General features: G+C 42.5%; 1 protein-coding gene across 1 annotated transcript in view; it reads right to left on the reverse strand.

Annotated features, from left to right (window-relative positions):
• Window positions 1-20739, reverse strand: part of LOC147730710 (voltage-gated delayed rectifier potassium channel KCNH8-like) — a 1657143-nt gene that overhangs the window by 561725 nt on the left and 1074679 nt on the right. The window contains exons 5-6 of the mRNA XM_086955502.1: window positions 15736-15985; window positions 314-471 (exon numbers count right to left, since the gene is read on the reverse strand). Coding sequence (XP_086811628.1) covers window positions 314-471; window positions 15736-15985 — 408 coding nt within the window. The remainder of the gene's footprint in view (window positions 1-313; window positions 472-15735; window positions 15986-20739) is intronic.

A 20739-nucleotide genomic window follows, 5' to 3' on the forward strand; every position in this document is an offset into this window, starting at 1 on the left:
GTCTGGAGACAGCTAAAGGTTTCACATTTCCAAGGATAAGGAATACCAATTAATATCTGCACGCCTTAAAACTTTGAGGGCAACTATAGAGAGAGGGATAGATTGAGATAGGTTGATGTGATGGGCTGAAAGATTAGAGTCAGTGTTTTATTGTGAGGCTGGATGGAAAGCAAGAATAGTGGGATGAAAAAAGACTGGGTTGGTGTCTGGAGAGGCATGGCTGGAGGGAAGTCATAGGCTAGCTAAAGTGCTCATAGTCGAAAACTTCAAGTTGTGACTAGTACCCTCCCCCGACAGCCAAACTCCTACTCACCACATTGACGCTGAATGCATAGAGAAGGTCAAAAGGCAGGGCAGCGATGAGATCCACAAAGAACCAGGTAGTTGCATAGTGCACACAGATACATCGGGGGTCGTACACCACCTGGCCAGACTTGCTGACGTACGTTGTGCGGAAGTTTAGCATAATGTCTAAAAACAAAAACGGTAACATGAAGTGAATAAATCTTTATAAATACCAACACGCAAGATTCAGACAGTATAGATGCCTTCAATCACTCATTAGCTCTCACCATCATTTACTCATCCCTAAGAAGGTTTTCTCTCATTTTTTGGCAACAACGATGGATCAGGTTTTTTGTCATGCCGCTACAAGCCAAGAAGAAAGAACTACAATGGGTTTGGCTCTAATCAGTAAGGCTAAGCACTTAAACAACAAAACAACCAAAGATGCCAATACTGATAACCATTAGAGTCACTTTAACAGGTACAAAAGCTACTAGTCAATATGTACCGTACTTAATCAATAATCTTTATTTATTTGAAGACTACATTCTTTTCTCTTTTTTCAATCTTTTTTTAAAAGGAAACAACGCCACATTTAATATGAAAAGTTAAAGAAATGAAAGATGAAAACAACACATCTAATATTCAAAAATTGATCTATATACAAGAAAAGAACACACACCAACTCATCCATTCAAAAATTTCTCAATCAAACCACATTTCTTCTTTCATACTCAATATTCACACACATACTCATAGTCCCTTAAAGTCCAAATAGGGATTTTTTCTTGTGTATAAACGGACCAAGGGTCCTAAAACAATCAATGCAGAGAAGTAAAAAAGACTTGGTTATGCAAAACTCAATGATAAACAACAATAATAAATTCAAAAACCACTTAATTTACACCGCACAACCAGCCCTGACTATCTAGATGGTGCATTTGTTTGATATCCAACAAGAAAGAGGTCTACACGTTTCGAACCCCCTCATTCTTGGGGTTCTCCTCAGGACCACAGAAAACTATTTTGTAGATCCAAAAATGATCAATAAAGTTTCAGTGAGATCGGTTTGAACACAATAGTGTGAAATAACGGGCGATGTTTTTTTGGACTTGTCACGAACTTGCAATGTCTGACTTCCTAGATTGTGTATCAATCCAATATAGCCAACCGTCAGATGGAGGGAGCCATGCAGATAATTTTGGTCGGTTCTTTCAGAGCATCACTAAGCTTCTTATAACGTCATATGATCCGCTCGTTATCTTTGTTCATTACGGTTATTGCTTAGCAGGAATCCAAAGCAGGCTCCCTCCATCTGATGGTTGGCTATAATGGATGAGTTGGTGTTTGTTATTTTCTTGTATATAGATCAATTTTTGAATATTAGATTGTTTTCATCTTTCATTTCTTTAACTTTTCAAATTAAATGTGGCGTTGTTTCCTTTTGAAAAAGATTGAAAAAAGAATGTTGTCTTCAAATAAATAAAGATTATTGATTAAGTACGGTACAAGCCAAGAAGGTCAGTAGGACAGACAGAATATGTTGCATGTCCGGCCTTCAAGAGGCAATGGTAAGTAAGAAAATCCCAGAGCATTAAATGGCAACTCCTTCGCCCAGCTGAATTGTGTTAGGCTTACAGGGAGTCTTTTATAGGAGGCTCCTACCAACCTTGGAGGTGATCATCCTTCCGGTGATAGCTAACCATTAGTTACCTAGTATCCAACAGTGAACAACATTGCTGGGACGGTACTCTCCATACAAAAAAAGATTGAATGCTCGCTGCATGGATATGAGTGCACGCTTTTAAAGCCACTGGTCATTTAGCGAGTAGGAGATGCAGGTAGGTGGTAGGTGTCCTGTCTGGCAAACCTTTAGAGAAGGGGTAACCAATTTGTATTTAACTGTGGAAAATGACTATCTCTAACATGACATATGTGATGCAAGTGAAACTAAATAGCAATTGAACATACTGGTATGTAAAGCTCCAGTTTAAAACAAGTATTTGCAATGAAATAGGTCTCGCATTAGGAACATTTGAGCTATTGGTATTGTAAATGACAAATATTTTATTTATTTGTTGGTTTTGAAAATAGTGAAATGAATAGCTTTGTCATTTACAATGTCAATAGTTTTAACTTTCGCAAATGTGACACCTATAGCATTTGTAATGTAATATGTGTTGTATTTACATAACTTAGATGTTCTGATATTACAAATAACAATGGATTTTAATTTTTTTAATAATTAATACCTAAATAAAAGTATTGTAATTTATAATGGCAATAGCTTTAACTTTTGTAAATAACTTTTGTGAAGATTACGTACAGTGTATTTTATTGTGACGAAAATCCAAGAACAGAAGTGAAATATTAACATCTTTTTGTGACATTTGTAATAAAGCTTGAAACATTGAGAAAACATAATTGAAATAGTTGTTGTTGAATGGTTGCACAGATTGATGATGTGGTGGTGCTGATTGATGTTGTGGTGGCGCCGAGTGATGATGTGGCGTTCAGTCATGCTGTGGTAGCGCATAGTGATGTTGTGGTGCCCCTGAGTGATTTTGTGGTGCCCCTGAGTGATTTTGTAGTGGTGCTGAGTGATACTGTGGTGATGCGATAGATAGATAGAGTGAGTGCGATAGATCGATAGAGGGAGGGTGATAGATAGATAGAGGGAGGGCGATAGAGGGAGAGCGATAGATAGATAGATAGATAGATAGATAGATAGATAGATAGATAGATAGATAGATAGATAGATAGATAGATAGATAGATAGATAGATAAAGTGAAGGCAATAGATAGAGTGAGGGCGATCCATTGATAGATAGAGTGATGGCGATAGATAGAGTGAGTGCGATTGATAGACAGATAGAGTGAGGACGATAGATAGATGGACAGATAGAGTGAGGACTATAGATAGATAGAGTGAGGGCGATAGAGAGAGTGAGGGCGATAGATAGCTAGAGGGCAATTGATCGATAGATAGAGTGAGGGCGATAGATAGAGTGAGGGTGATAGATAGTTGTAATTTAAAAGTGCAAGAAGCAGTGAGTGATGCTGTGGTGTTGTTGAGTGATGATGTGCTGGCCCTGAGTTATGCTGTGGTGGTGTTGAGTGATGGTGAGCTGGCCTTGAGTGATGGTGTGGTGGCCCTTAGTGATACTGTGGTGGTGCTGACTGATGCTGTTGTGATGCTGGTGCGCTGCAGAGTGATGCTGTGGTAGTGCTTTGTGATGCTGTTGTGGTACTGAGTGATGCTGCTGTGTTCCTGAGTGATGCTGTGGTGGTGCTGAGTGATGCTGTGGTGAAGGTGAGTGATCCTGTGGTGGCCCTGAGTGATGCTGTGGTGGTGCTGAGTGATGCTCTGGTGGTGCTGAGTGATGCTGTGGTGGTCCTGAGTGATGCTGTGGTAGTGCTGAGTGACGCTGTGGTGGTGCTGACTGATGCTGTGGTGAAGGTGAGTGATCCTGTGCTTGCCCTGACCTGTCGGTGTTCCCCGTTTTTAGCCTGAACTAAAGTTGTTTGCCTACTCAATTTTATACTCAGAAACATAGTGCATTTAACTGGATAAAGTAGAACACATTTGTAATTGGTCAACACATGGTATAGCGATTCAAGACAAGCAGTGCTGCAATTTGGGGCTTTCATTAAGCAACCACTGCATTATAGAAGTAAGCAGTTCTGAGCGGCAGTGAGGAGACTTGTGTGTGCAAATTTGGACTCTCCTGAGAATCTGTGTTGTCAATCGTGAGAAAAGGGGGAACCATATGAGGGTTCTGGCGCGAATTGCTCTCAGATTATCAGCGCAAGACCACTTCAAAATCCTTTACAAGAAAAATGGAAAGTAGGGGACCTGCTTGTAAATGAACTATTCCTGCGCTTCTTGCAGCCCCTTAAAACCTGCAAGGGAAAATTGCGCGTGGGAAAAGCAGGAAGTTTTGTGAACTACCCACAGGCCAATGTGGGAACTAGCCAACTAGGCAAGACGACGCTCGTGTAAAAACTTCGCACAGCCCAGGCAGGGGATGAGGAAATTCATCTAGGAGTCAAGGATAGAAGCAGGCGACTCTCAGCCCAGGAGGCTAAAGGGAGCAGGAGCAGGGGCAGTAAGCACGTGGTGTAAAGGGGACAGTGGCCGCAGATCATGCAGTGCGTGGGACGGGAGGAGGAAGGAAAGAAGAAGGGTACCTAGCGCCCAGGGTGGGAAAAAACATTCATCCTATGGGGCAGAAAGAAAGAACCTGGAGTCAGCGGCTTGCAGCAGCGAGAGCAGCCGGTCAGCACCCACCAGTGAGGCGATCCCTGTACCAACCAAAAATGAATTTGTCCTTGTGTAACGCTCATTTAAAGCAATAACTTCGGGTCTCGTTCGCGCTATATAAAACTGTAAAAAAAAGCCTGGGCTGGAACGAGGAATATTTAATGCAAAGGGGGCGGGGCTTCCAGTGCTTGTGGAGGCGGCTCCATGCAGCACTCCTGGCAGGAGCCCAGCACCGAGGACATGCCGAGGGGCAGGGGTATCCCACACTGGGGATCACAGGCAGGGGCATACAGAGGGAGGGGCGCAGCAACTGGAGGATCATCATGGGGCATCGTGCACTGGAAGAGGGTTGGAGGCATGACGCACCTGGGTCAAGGCAGGGTATTCTATCCCGAGGGAGGGCCAGGGGGGCTGTAGCACCCGGTTGAAGGAGGGGGGCACAGCACGGTTAGTGGTCTATCCGTACTCCCTCCAAATCAAACGAGACACAGGAAGCCAGGCAGGACTGCCAGGGACTGCCTGCTTGAGAACGGGGTGACCAGCACAGACAGGAAGCGTACGGGAGCCTACCCTGCACTTCTGTGACGAGGAGGGAGACAGTATGTGACCCAGCGGGGTTCCCGGGCTAAGGGAGAGCCCCGCCTGCTGCTGGGCCTGGACCGCTGCCGCGAGGAGTCTCGGGAGAGAAGCAGAGGGGGCTCGAGGCACATTGCCGGTGCATGCCCCCGCCGCCTATCAACCCCGTGGAGCCGCCACCACCGCGGGACGAGAGGAGTCCGACAGACCCGGTGAGTGGATTGGGGGGGTTTGTGTGCGCATGATCCCGGTGAGTGGGGTGGGGGGGTGTGTGTGCATGCGTGTGTATGTGTGTGTGTGTGCGCGTGTGTGTGTCTCTCTGTGTATGTGTTATCCCCTTGCTGGGAATCTAGGACAGGCGATGTGCGCGGCGCGTGGGTGAACGTGCGCGCACACATCGTGAAATCGCCTGCGTGTGCCCATCCCCTGTCTCACAATCTCAGGAAATGGATAACAAAAGAGGCTTCGCTGGACGCAGCGCTTCACGCTGCTAACACCAGCTCGACCTAAAAATCTCAAATGAAGGACAGTGTTGAGAACAGAAGCTGCACCGCCAGTGTCATTCGTTCTGTTCATTTGCATCTTCCAAATGCAAAATTTGTGAGGATAATTGACAACTGAAATGGAGAAACTTTGAACATTATGTGAGATAGCCCTTGGGCATCATGCATCACCATGCTTCTTTCACTCTTAAATACGATACAACCCTTCTGCTGATTTTGCTTCAAGGGAGATTCTGCACATATACATGTTTGTGTACCTAAATTTGATTTCGGCTCCTTAATGTGGTCTGCACCTAAGACTGTACCCAATCTACAGTTTATGTTGTGCCACAGAAGACTTAGCCCATAAATGTGCTTTGCAACTAAAAGTTTTTTCTTCTGCTGTTGTTGCACCACAAGTGTTTTTGCATCTAGATTTGATATGGCACAATCATGTGATTTTGCTTCTAAGTACGGTATCACGCTCCTGCTTAATTTGCTCAAGGGTGATTTTGCACCTCTATGTGATATTTGGTAATTAATGTTTTCTACACCTCTGTTGATTTACAAAATGTGCATTTATTGGCAGCAGACCTCAAGGCCAGCGGGAGAGAATTCCAGAGAGTGGGCGCAAGTTGGGTAAAGGACCTTCCCCCACTTGTATTTTTACTAATGCGAGGATCAGCTGCCCTATGCTCATTGGAAGAATGAAGGGCCCTGGTCAGTGTGTAGCAGGATATGAGCTGACGAACAATAGGAGGTCCCTGCCTTCTCAAAGCTCTAAAAGTGATACAGAGAGCCTTGACTTTGATTCTGTGGGACTCTACGACCTTTTCTCACTGATGTGTGTCTCGGTATTTGTAACAAGACACGCGCCGCAGCATTCTGCACAACTTGTAGTTTGCTTATTAAGGCTTTGGGAGCTACTGGAAAAAGAGTGTTTCTGGAGTGTAGGCTTGCAAGAATAAGCGCTGGACCAATAGGCTTCTAGATATCATGGGAAGCAGAGGGGGAACTTTCCGAAGCATCCTGAGAAATCTCATACAACAGCCCGAGAGTTGGCTACCTGAGTCTCCATCATAAGAGATTTAGCCAGCCAGACTCCCAAACTGGTTACAGATACTTTGGGGGTGGAGAATTTACCGTATTACCTAAATATGTTTACCAAATGACGAAAATGATGAAGACGGGTAACAGACGGTTCTCTGTGGTGACTACCCACCTCTGGATTAACCTGCTAGCCATAAATCTTTACAAGATGTCAAGTCACTGATGCAGCTCAAGTCGCGGCTCAAGATACACCTGTTGTTATATACAACCAGCTTTACAAAGTACACTTCCTGTGTTAATCAAGTATTTGTTTCCATTCCCTTCTGCATCACATAACGTTGTCAGTTATTGTAGGTCATCCTAATTGCCTCTGTACATTGAGCAATTTTGTTCTGCTGTGTGCGTACTACAAGTAAAATAAACATAAACATATAAGGAAGGCTTTGTAGGTAGAATCCTTCAGAGGTTCAATTCTGCCATTGGAACAAATGGTCTTGAAATAGGCAGTCCCTAGATTTCGCAGGCTATTGGGTCCTCTTTGGGGGTTGCAAGCACAACAGCAAAGTTGTAGATCAGAGGGACTAGGCTGTTGGTTTGATCTATGAGGTCAAAGGAATTCTAGTACGGGCAAGGTTCAATTACTGAGGCACAAAAATGGAGAAAAGTCAGAAGTACTTATTTTAGTAGAACAAGGCGTGCTAAAGGGGTTAGAATTCTCCAAGCTACTTTCTGATGATTAGGACGTTCATAAAAACTTGCCATGTGCAATATTAATATCTCCAAACAAAAGGAGCCCAACAGTTGAGGCGCCACACATGAACGTGTAAATCACCTCCTTTATTGGCAGATTACAGGGACAAACAGCATCACTTCGCCAGCCAAGACATCAACCAAACATGTTTTGGGAATCCTAGCCCTTGCTCACTGGTGTCTAGAAAGGCACATCTGCAGCAGTCTTCCGCTGTACTCGCAGCGCTGAGATATTGTCCCGCCCTGGGGACTTACTGGCCGAGATGTACACATTTGTTATGGCTCAGATTGCAGCATTCTTGGTTAAACTATTTAATGAAATATTCGAGGGGTTGATAACTCGCCAGTTCATTTACCATTGTTAGCTTTGTGAAAAAGAGTAAACTGCCCGACAAAGCTCCTTTCATATTGGCCTATAAGCCTCCTGAATAACGATAAGTTATTTACCAAGATTAATGCAACTAGAATAAGACCATTAACTCAAGAGGTGGTCCATAAGGACTGATCTGGCTTTCTGCCAGGGAGAACTACTCGCAAACACCAATTTCTTATTACAGGTTGTTTATTTTTTTTTCAAACAACATAGTTAAAGCAGCTATCATTATGATTGTTGCTGCGAAAGCCTTTGACCGCATACAGTGGGAAATTCTCTTTGCTATTTTATCTAAATTCAGCTTCCCTTCGAAGCTAGAGGGGTTTCTAGAAAACCTGTATTGAGGAACTCAAGTCAGAATTATGGTCAATTCACATACAGCTGGGACACTTTCCATCAGTCATGGAAGTCGCCAGGGCTGCCCCATGTCTCTGGTGCTATTTGCTATCTACAGCGAGCCTCTGGCTTCAGGTCTCTGACAAGACCATCTAATAGAAAAACTCTACATGGAGCACCAACATTTTAGTTATTTGCCGATGATTTGATTCTGTACTTGAGAGCAGAGGAGTATAATATCTCTAGACCATTTAAAAAAATTAAGTACTTTTCTGATTTGGTGGGCTTTAGAATTATTCACTCTTAGTCGAAAGCCCTTTTGTGTAATTGTTCTGAATGTATTCCACCGACTAAAATCTGGCCTCAATTTCAACCTTCCAGCTCCATTAGGTACTTGGGTATTTTGGTTTCCCACGAATTTTCTGAACTTCATCAGCTCAACTACCTTCCCACCTTGGCTAAAGCCCATCAGGTGCTATACGTACTGACGGAGAGCAGGGCACGGGCTCCGTATGACCACACATCTTTTTCTCGTGAATTCTGGCGAAGCAGTGAGAAGATATCTGCATAGCTATACACGTTCTCTCCTTGAGGGGTCGGTTATATAAGCTCAGGTGCACAACCCATGGATGGTGCACCGGGGTCACTCTGATCTACATCTTGATTATAAATGATTTCCCCTCTGGATAAACATACCTAGTCATACTTCAAGCCTGTCTGCACAAATATCCTGGAGGATAGCACTATCACACAGATCCCCAGGCGCTGCTGTTACAAGCCCGAGCCTGGCTGTTCAACAACCCTGGAGGATAGAATAATTTAACAACCTCCAGGCGCTTTTTTATATTTCAACTTCTTGTTTGGTATGACACTCAGACCTTCACCATTGGTCCTCCATCACATGATCATTCACGTCATCAGGAATTTTGTCTCTCCATTCCTTGCCCTGAAGAAGTCCCGCCTTGGGACGAAACGCGTCGGCTGTTCGTTTCCTTCTGTTGAAAAATAAAGAATCAAACTAACAAGACTTCTGGACTTCATTACCTGTGCCTTAACATTATATTGTTAATTTTTGCACAATTCTAATTTATGGTGCACCTGTGCTTTTTTCTTAGCGTTAACTAAGATGATGATCCTCCCACCAGGGCACAAGTCCTATAAAAAGAAATGGGGGGGCTGACAATATGCAAATGACCCCATGACGTCACGTGCTCAACGTGTCCCGTGTCTGAAAATCACACCGGGACACGTTCAGCTTATTTCTGTGGGGCCCAGCTTCTTGGCAGGGGGGACAGCGTCCACCCCCTGAAAAGAGTGGGGGGACTCGTCCACCCAAGTGTACCCCCGACTCGAGTCCTGCCTCCCACTCTTTCTCTTCATTTTCTCCAACATACTGATCAAGGAGCCCCAGAGATTTTTTAGTGAGATCGATCAGCTGTTGCGCTATTGTATTTGGTCTGGGAAAAAGTCCCTTATCAAATTGGAAACTTTACAATTATCTTATGAGTATGGCGGGTTAGCTCTTCCTAACTTTAAAAAATACTATCAGGCCTCTTTTTTAGATTGGAATCTTTGCACTGCAAATCCTCTGAATCACTGTAATATTTTTTATCTCGAGCTAATGCTTTGCGAAAATGGAATGTGGCTTTCCCCTTTTAAAAAAGTTCCTAGGCTCCAGAAACATTTCCGTTATAAATTCCCTTTAATCGTGCTTTCTATGCACGTTCCCCTGAAGGAAGTGTACTTTTCCCCCGAATTTCATCAAGATATGCGACTGAATAAGTGTGATCTTATAGGTCTCCAGGTAGAAAAGGGCACATTCAGGACTGGGGAAAAGCTGGGATCCTCCGTTTTAAGGATTTTTTAAACTTCAGGAGCTTTGAAATACTGGAGAAAGATGCAAATGAGTAATCCAGCGGTTTCTAGTTCCTTGTTTTTCTCAATTCTCCAGTTTCACCATTTCCTGTATAGAATCCAGCCCCCGAGAAACTCCCTAGCCTCAACTTTTAGTCACATCTACTATGTAAGAGAATAGACTGGAGTGGGCAATTTGTATCGTACTTGAGTGTAACAATTGCAGGTCAAACCGTACAGATTCATCTGAATTAGATAGACATCTCCACAGGGTGTAGGATAAAACTCTCTACCTGGAACCAATACAATCAATTGGCTCACAAAGTCATTAGAGAGGCACATTTTAAAAGAATGGCCTTCCTCTCCGAATGAATGCTCTACTATATACCGGATCACTTACCTAAAATATTTTCTACGGCATCTGAGGTATGCTTTAGATATGGGCTAGATATAGGAGACTTGCTTTATGTTTGTTTTACTTGCACAGTACTAGTTGAATTTTGGAATAAGATCTTCCAGTGGCTTGCCATGATACTTCAGAGTTCTTTAGCACCTGACCCTTTGGGTGACTTTTTTGGCATATGTTATTCTTAACCTATCTTTATGGCAAAGGAAGCTCTTCGTTATAGCATCCTTGGTGGCAAAATCTCTTATTCTTCAAAAATGGAAATCCAGGGAAGCTCCTTGGGTCTTGGGTCCATAAAATGCAACAGGTGAAAGCAATGGCAAAATGGTATGCTTTAGGGTAGGGGCATTATGGATATTCCCAAAAATACAGGAGGGGGATGAATAGTAACATGCGGAATCAGTTAACATATTTTTTCTGATAGAACCACGATCTTAAGTTAAAGTCTCACTCGTGTCCCTCAAATCAAATGTATTGTATTTATTTGTGAGTTTACCTGTACTACTAAATATTTTTTTTTAAGTTGGGTATCAGAGGTTAACTTCAAACCTGGAGGTAAATGGTTAACAGTGAAGAGTAACATATGAAGGTCAGCTAAGGGGCACAATTATAGTCCTCACCCAGACCGAAGGTTCATCCTAAAATAACCAATCCCACAGCGTAGTAGTCTTCAGCGGACCAACCAACGGGGCATTTCAGAAAATTCCACAATGAGTTAAAATGTCAGCCCTGTTTAGTCCAGTCAGGAAGGTTTGCAAAATAAACTTGACTCTCCTCGGTCAACATCTGGAGAAGAACTCACATCCACATCTGGAAGTGACTGGCCATAGGTACAAAGACGCTAACATGTTCGGTGCCTGGATCCGAGCCAGATTAAGCTCCAACTGCTGGATACATGCCAGCCTGTGTGACAGGTCCCGGAGATTAAAGGAAGCCACCAGTGGCCGCTTTAAATATTTCACATCCTCTTCCTTGAGTAGTCCCGTTGCCTCCAGACCCTTTAGTTAAGTACCCACGGGTAGGTGAATTATTAATATTGTGCCATGAGTGGAAAAACAACAAGCTGTGATAAGAGTACTTTGAACTAACAAAGAAGACATTCTTCAATTGGTTTTTCGAAACTGGCGATGGGAATTGGGCCCTCTTTTGCGCTTAAACATTTATCTAGACTGCTTTTGTGAATAATGTTGACTCTTCACGCTTCAAGTGGTAGAACTCTGCTTAGCACTGACACTGTGTTCTGGAAGGTGACCTCAAAAACCTTGCATTTTCAATCACAAATAGCTAATGTAACTAATCATTATAATTTTGTGAACCAGTATATCTGGGAAGGTGCTGGTTCAGCAGTGTGTAAGAGTCATATCCTAGGAACCCGTCAGTACTTTCAGCTGGTGGATTTTCGCTTGTGTAATGGATTAGGTACTTGATTGAATTTAGATTGCGAATTTAGAGCCTGTGAAAATAAATCACCAGTGCACTATCAGCCCTGCTGCTGTGCTCTAACCATCATTTAAACACAATCCCTCGACCACTCACCACCAACAGACTAATCTGTACCAACTCCTTTCATGATGTATCAACCTGCTCCTGCATGGCCAATCCCATCACCACACTTCCATTTAATAACTAAGCACTTCTTTAATCTTACTGCTAACCTACAACATCGCACTATTAAATTCCGAGTCCACACAACTGCTACTTCAATCTCTGTTCCCACCCCAGGTCTAAAGTACAACCAAATTTGCACTAACATTACTGCACTTTGCTCCACACTACTGCATTACCACTGCCACAGCATCATATTATCACACTTCAGCACCACGCACTAGCTCAAAAGCTCTTCTGGATCCCACACCATAGCCCCCCTCAACACTATCTCGTAACATCACCACATTCTTATCTTCCATAACTGTGCTACCCCCCTCCAGCACAAAACTATCGTCCTGGGAATGTGTTGTCTGACCAAATCCAAACACCGTTCCTTAGCTCCCTAGCATCACCCTTCCACCCAACATCATTGCAGAACTACCTCCCTGCCTTTCTACCCCACCACTGGATTGAAACTCCCACCACTGTGCTTCCACCCAAAGCACTACACTAGCACCGACCCTTGCCGAAGTGTGAGTCTCATCAAAGACTCACTAACCACCACCACCACAATGCCGTTTACAATTAAACCACTGCCACCATCTACAACCAAATAACAACATTACACTGCATCCCCTCACCCAAAATATCAAAGCAAAGCACTGCACACAGCAACAGAGCATTGCCAAGGCTTTCACAGACATATCATCTTTCAACATGACTTTATCAATTATCCTCTAGCACCACATTATTTCCCTTGCACTGCAGAAAGCTCCACTGTCATCCCATATTACTGCACTGCTATTTACACACCACTGCATTACCAATCTTCACTACCACTCCTAGCAATGCATTAACAACGCCAAGCACCACTCCGCCCTCACAGCACCACAATGCTACCTCACTACTGATGGAGCGGACTTTCAGATTTATTTCTGAAAAGTTTGTTACAAATGAAACTCTCAGAGGAGGGAGTTGATGGAGCGGACTTTCAGATTTATTTCTGAAAAGTTTGTGACAAATGAAACTCTCATTATTTTTATTTTTACTAATGTGTGTCGCATGATTTGCACGTTTACTGATTCACCCTAGAGTAATATACAGTATCACCAACACGCGGGTATAACCATTTTTGCTCTTGTCATGTTTGTCGTTTTGCTTCAAATAATATATTTACTTTGTCTCTTGTTTTGTTATTTATTAACTGCAGCTGTTTTGAAAATAATAGCATGTTCATTCTTTAAATGTGCTTTTGTTTACGTATTGTCGTCTCATGTGTATGTGTTTGTTTATTTGTTTGTATGCAAAACTAGGTAACATAGCTAATGGGTTAATTTTAGTAGTGGGGGTGGGTAACAGAATAATTATAATTTCTTGAATTAATTATTGTCTTGTGTTTCCTTGCATACTAGACTCACCCACACGCAAAAAGGCTTGTGGCCTACTTCTAAAATGGACGTCCGAAAAGCTTAGCCAAAGTGTTACTTGCACAGCTACGCTGGAATGTGAAAATGTTTTTCTACATTAATTCTTGGAGAAAGGCTTGCAAAGAAAGGCTGTGTGGAAGCTTAGGATATTTGGTTCAGATTGCTTCATGGTCAAGGCCGCATTTGTCGTTCAGCAGCGGAAAAAGCTTGAGCGGACGAAGGAAGTTTTGGTTTTTGTCAAATGTTACTTTCTTCGGAAGCTGCCGGTGACTTACTTAATAGATAATGGCACTTTTGAAAACGTGACTCTGGCTATGCGAGAGTAGGATGACCACATCGGAAGACATTTGTTGACCAATGAAATCTTGTTCTGCTTGAATATTTGTATTCTTTTAGTTAGTTTTAGATAGGAAAATACTATAAGAATTGTCCCTTGCTAAGAGCACTGTTCGATCGATCCTGTGCTCCAGAGACGCTGCCAGATTTCCCTTTCACGTAAGACTTAGAGATTTTTCTTTACTTACAGGGTTTTTCCTTTAGCTAAGTTAGGGAAATAGGTTATGGAGAAATAAATAAATAACTGTTTGAGCTTTTTACTCATGCTGATGCTGGTTCTACGAACTTGCTAATCATTTTGTGCCTTTAATTGAATTAATTTACTGAAATAAAAATTGCTAATAAAAGAGAAATGCTTCTGCTTTAAAATAAAAATTAATAAAATAGATTTTGAAATGACAAGCTGGTCTTGATCGTTTCTTTGAGTTACCATTAGTTAATCCATTGCCTATTAAATGTGACTTAATTAAAGTGTTTGTTAGATTTGATTAATTAGGTCATATGATTCAGTAGGTCAAATTACAAGTCTCTGTCAAGAATGGGCCTAGTGATAAATTAATAAATAATGGTGAATATCGTGGTGTAGAGTTTGTATATATGAGACTGAATTTCTTTAGACCCGCTGGATCACTACTACCCAAACAACACACATATCCATCACCCAACAGTACACTACCACCCCTGCACCACACTACACCTCCCACTTTTGCAGAAACATGACCAATGATGCTACTGTCCCCGCAGCACTGCACCACCAATGTGCACAATCAACCACGTCAGAATCACACTAGCACACTCAATACTGCACAAGCAGTCACCATCACTACACAATCACAACCCTGCACCACCAAATATCATCTCACACCACGCTATAACCGTAAGTGCAGCTCTTCCTCTCACAGCACCACACATCCACCCACAACACTGTAATATCACCCCAAAGGAACACAACTCACACATTCACCCACACACCTACAACTAGTGGAAAAAGAGGGTCTGGATTTTGGGAGGATCAGTGGATTTAACAAAGGGGTGTTCGTGTGCTTTGCCCATGGGGTACATACGTGCTGCATCTCCAAATATCTACACATGGCTAGTTACCAAAATGCTGCTGCTAAAAAGAATTAGCTAAACCAATTGGCAAAGCCAGAAGGTCTGCAATGGCAGACAAAAGATGGAACAAATTGACTTTGACAGTGCCTGGTATTTATTTGAAGTAGTAAAATAGGAAATAGCTGAGACGTGCAAATAGGGTATTTTGAAGATGAAGGAGGTCTTTAATTAGTTTTTTTTTGTATGAGGCATAAAACCCTGAAGGCACCTAAGGGATCCCTGCACTTCTAAATATGAAAGAAAACAAGATGCCTGGTTCGATAACCTGAGGCTTTTGACTACAGCTGCCAAGAACAAGGATACACATTAAAGTTGTCAAAGTGAGATACAATGATGAACAAGACTAGTGCAATCTGGTGCGTCCAAAAAGGCCAACATATTGTATAATTATTGTACTTGAAATGTGTCAGAGAATAGCAAATATAGAGAACGATGGAAGCTGACAGAAGCTGATGGTAGTTAAATTTCATCATCCAATGTTGAAAGCAAGTGACAGAAAACAGCATTGCAAGAAATAAAAGGACTGCATGATTCAGGGATTCTGTATTTTGTGAAGTTCAATGTTCACAATATATGTAGATTACAACATTTTCTTTACATGATTCTATGGGACCTTAAAAAAATGTTTAGCCAGTAGTTGAAAATACTGTTTTACAGATTTCTAAATACCTCAATCCCTTGGTTTAGTCTTTCAAGGTAACGAGACTTGCAGATAGTCAGAAGTACTCTGAATAAGTGTTTTTTTAACCACAGCCACCAAGTAACCCCGGATCCCCAATGAGTTTTCCAGGTACCGAAGACATTGATTCAGACTTTCGGTCACCAAGCAATACCACTTCAGTCCAATGCCTCCCGCAACCTCCTTCCCCAGAAGTAAGCAGCAGAATGGTTCTTACCCAACATGAAGAGAATCTCCACCAGAATGTCGCTCACGCTGGGCGGGCTGCGCGAGGCGGTGTTGTTCTCATCACGAGCGATGCTGAAGCAGACGTTGTACGGGACAGTGACAGCGACGTAGAATGTAGCCAGCAGGATGAGCCAATCCCAGCCAGCTTTGAAGGTGCCATAGTGCAGCAGAATGAAGCGGGACTTCTGGATGGCTGCTACTTTGTACTCGGGGATGGCTGGCTTCTCCCCAAACACATTCTGAGGGGAAACAAACCGAGAGTTCCATCAACCAGTGACAGTGAAGGAAAAGATAATGTGTAAACACAGACTGGAGGATGAAGAGGGGGTGAGGGTGGATATTTTTCTTTATTTCTGGACATAGTGTTGTTACACCTTGACGTTCTCTGATCACATCTCCTTCCATCATCTGAAAAATCCAAATATCAAGTCCTCAAGAGACACTGAATCCTCATTTTCAGTTTTGAAAGGGCACTTTTCTTATTGTTTTTTGTTTCAAAATGTATTTTATTGAGATTTTGCAAAGGCAACAAAGATAACATCAGCAGGACACAGTGTGCATTCTGGTATCCCACATTGTGGGAAGCAATAGAAGTAAGAACTGAACAAACCCAACAGCATCCCTCCCTAAAGAGCCTACCCCCATCCCCGCCCCCCCCACCTCCCATCGCTGGAATCGCACACTCTAGTTGAGCTGTGTCTTGTCTCCCCCATTTGATTAACGCCAGAAGGGCGAAGAGCATGCATACTTAAATCATATTGTTTCATACAATCCACAATACAAAGTTTTTTACAAACATCAAATCGAGGATAGAAAATAAAATCAGACATAGTTTTAGTTCTTCTGTGGATTTCAAATTTAACTCCAAACATATCATAGGATCTATAGGAAATATCTAGAGCTTTAACATCAGAAACTCTACGACATGAGATTAGACAAAGAAGAGTAGCTAGCTTGATAGAAAGGTTCTTTCTGTTCAAAAGTGAATTATCTGGCCAACTACAGAAAAGGTCAAGAATTAATTTAACATCCCAGAGAGATTGATATCTAGGTTTTGGAGGTCTTCTAAGTCTTATGCTTTTAAGGATTCTACAAATAATAGGATTTTTACCTACCGTTTTATTGTTGATTAAGGAATGACCAGCAGAAATAGCTGATCTATAGCAATTGATAGATCTGTAACTCAGACCTCTATCAAATTGTTCTCCAAGAAAATTGATTATATCAACGACAGGTGCTTCCACGGGATCCAAGTCCCTTTCCAAGCACCAACGTAACCAGACTTTCCAAATGTTGTTATACCGGTAGTGTGTTCCCGGGGCCCAAGATTCTCCGAGGAGAGTTGAAGCTGTTGACGAAAGTCTAGAGAGATCATTGGATCTCCTGACACTCTCCAGGCAAGAAGGTTCAACTTCCCTGTTTGAACAAGAGGGTGAATTAGACCGTCTATGTCTGTGAGAAGGTTGTTGAGAGAAGGAATTAGGAAAGGAAGGTCGTAAGCCATCTCCAGAGTAGTTGGAAACCAGGCTTGGGAAGGGCAAAAGGGAGTTATCAGGACAATGGAGGCATGTTGAAGTCTCACTTTCTGGAGGACCCTCTGGATCATAGCAAAGGGAGGGAAGGCATAAGCGTTGAGTCCCGCCCATGATTGAAGAAATGCGTTTACTGCTAGAGCACCGGGATCGGGCATCCAGCTGTAATAAGCATCTAGTTGAAAAGTCAGTCTGCTCGCAAAGAGATCTATTTGGAAGGGACCCCAGAGATAGTTGAGGGATCTGAATATTAAGGTGTTGAGTTTCCAATCTGAACGATCCAAAAGGAATCTGGAATTCCAATCTGCAGAAACGTTGGAATCTCCTGGGAGGTATTCTGCTCTTAAAGATATTTTGTGTTCTAGACAAAATATCCAACGTTTTTTGGCTAAATTTGACAAGTCCTCTGACTTCGTTCCACCTAGGCGATTTATGTAAGCAACGGCAGAAATATTGTCCATTTTTAGAATTACTGATCTGCCTTGAAGAGAGTGTTTGAAGCTCATTAGAGCATAAAGACCCGCAGTCAGTTCTAGAAAGTTTATATGGTGAGAAGACTCTTCTCGAGACCAAACTCCACCAGTATTTTGATCTAGGAGACAGGCACCCCAGCCGTGAAGGCTCGCATCTGATTCCAAAATAAAGTCTGGTGTTGAACCAAAAATCGCTCTGCCGTTCCAAGCATCCAAATTCTCCAACCACCAGGTTAGTTCTGAGATGGATTCTTGGTTCAGGGAAACACGGTCTCCGTACCAGAGACCTGATCTTAAAGCTTTTCCCTTTATCCTTTGAAGGGCTCGATAGTTTAGGGGGCCCGGAAAGATAGCTTGAATGGAGGATGAGAGAAGACCTAGGAGTCTGGCTAGTTCTCTTAAGGAAAGATTTTGATGTTTGAGGACATGTCTTATCTCCTTTTTGATTTTGGAAATCTTCTTCGGAGGAAGAAGGAGAAGGCAATTGGTGGTGTCTACAGTGAAACCTAGGAATTCCATGGACTTTGAAGGGGACAGTATTGACTTTTCTTTGTTTACAATAAAACCTAGGTTTTCTAAAAGATCCATAACAGTTTTGAGATCTTGAAGAATTTGAGTATGATCTTGAGACATAATAAGGATATCGTCTAGGTAAATAATCATACGAATACCCTTTTCTCTTAGAGATGAGGCGACTGCCCTCATTATTTTGGTGAAACACCAAGGGGCTGATGAGAGACCGAAAGGGAGAGCTTGGAATTGATAAAGACGGTTCTTCCAAATAAATTGTAGGAAGGGTTGATCTTTCCTGGCCATAGGGATGGTAAAATAGGCGTCTTTGAGATCTAGTTTGACCAACCAGTCTCCTTCCAACAAGAGATCTCTCAGAAGATGGATACCTTCCATCTTGAAATGTCTGTAAACAAGGAACTTGTTGAGTCCTCTGAGATTTATAACGGGTCTCCAGCCCTTGTCCTTCTTTTTTACTAGAAAGAGTGTACTTATGAATCTCAGAAATTCCATAGGGACTTCTGTGATTGCGCCTTTCTGGAGCATTGAAGAGATTTCTTCTTCTATGATCTTCTCTTGATCGGGAGAGAGAGGCATTATTTTTGGAAAGGAAACCTGAATCGGTGTATCTATGAAGTCTATTGTAAAACCGGTAACGGTGTTCAGAACCCATGGATCTTGAGTGATAAGTTTCCAGTTCTCTAGAAAGAATTTTAGTCTGCCTCCGACTTTCGTGGGAGGGGAAAAAGAAGTCAAAGCACTTACTTTGTGGGTTGTTCTCGGTAGGTCCTCCTCTTGCTCTGGAACCTCTTGATCGAAAGCCTCTGCCTCTTGGAGGATAGAATTGAGATTGGTAGGAGGACTGGTAACTGCCTCTAGAGTCAAAGCCTCTTGATCTACCATAGGGCCTTCGATTAAAACGGCCGAAAGATTGGCCCCTTCTTCCGGCCCTGCCAAAAAGGTTATTAGTGTTCTGGTTGAAGACTTTTTTCATATTCTGGTGAGCTCTGTCTAGGGCAGTAAAGGTTGATACATATCTACCTAGCGTTTTGATGAGGTCTTCCCCAAAAAGTAGTCCCTTAGGGTTAAGGGAGGGTTCTTTATCGGCTAAGTCGCTTAGTTTGGGGCTAATTTTAGTAAGGACGACTCTCCTTCTTTCGGAATTAAGCCCAGCATTGGCGTTTCCTAGAAGGACTAGAGCCCTCTGACTCCAACCACGTATGAGGTTAGTATCCAAGGTTGAGCCATTAATGTGACTGTCTTCAGCTGCATCGATAATTTTAGAGAGAGGGCCTAAAATGTCTAGAACTCGGTCTTGGCAGATTTTGAGGGATCTCTCCATGCCCTTCCTAGGATCTGTGCCGAGTTTGAAGAGATATTTAATTAGCTCGGGGTCGAGATTAGGGGTTTGGCAGACTTTGCCTTCAATAAAGGGTCTTGAGCATTCCATTCGTAAGAGATTGCGAGTATTTCTCTCAAGAGGATTCCTGATCCACTTGGTGATAAATTTAGTAACATGTTCCAAAGGAGTCCAATCGGAGCTCCTGGGATGTCTAATGTTAAGGGGAGAAAACATTTCTTGACCAAGAGGGTCTAAGATGCTATCCTTTGAGGAGGAAGGCAAATTATCATCAATAGAATCAAAGTCTTGGTCATTTTCATCCAAGTCCAGGATGTATTCATCAGGGAAATCTGAATTAGTATCATCATAGTCGTCGTGGGTAAGATTATCGAATTTGTCATGGCATGTAGATTCGATATTTTGAGCACTTGGATAAGTTGTGCCGCTGAGGACACCTTTAAAATTTGTGCCGCGGTGGACACCTTTATAAGTTGTGCCGCTTGGGACACCCGAGGTACTAGGACCTGAAATAGTGCTCTTAGGGGTAGAGTCAATATTTTTTGTTTTTTTGGTCTTTTTACCCCTTAAATTAGTGAGGTCATTATCATTATTATATCCCTGTTGAAATTCATCCTCCTCTTCAGGGGAAAGGGATCTCTTAGATGCCATGACTTTGGAAAGTGTAGAGAACATACAGGACCTCATTTCTTTATGAATAAGGGATTTAAATGCTTCATTATCGAAGTTTGGGAGAGAGACATTGTCTTGTTCTGAGTCCGAGTCAGACATTATAGGGATGAGAAAGGAGGTGTTAATAAATAGTAATTCTCTCTCTTGTTCTCCTTTTTTTTTTTTTTAAATAAGAATTGATTAAAGGTTCTCCTTTTTTTTTTTTTTTTAATGCAGGAATTCGATTTAGATATGATATAAATATATAATAATGGGTTTTCGATTTAAATATGATATAATATTGGGTTAATAATGGGCAAAAAACGAAGGATAAATGCTGAAAGGGTGTAAGCCGGTCGATCGCGTTTGGAAACTGACAGTTTCCCTGTGCGCGATGAGCCGGTTGCCTAGACACGGTCATTGTTTGCATCACATTTGAGGAAAGGCGCTAGGCAACAACAACGCGC

Source organism: Lissotriton vulgaris, chromosome 2_1 (genome assembly GCF_964263255.1).
Source record: "Lissotriton vulgaris chromosome 2_1, aLisVul1.2, whole genome shotgun sequence".
NCBI lineage: Eukaryota > Metazoa > Chordata > Amphibia > Caudata > Salamandridae > Lissotriton > Lissotriton vulgaris.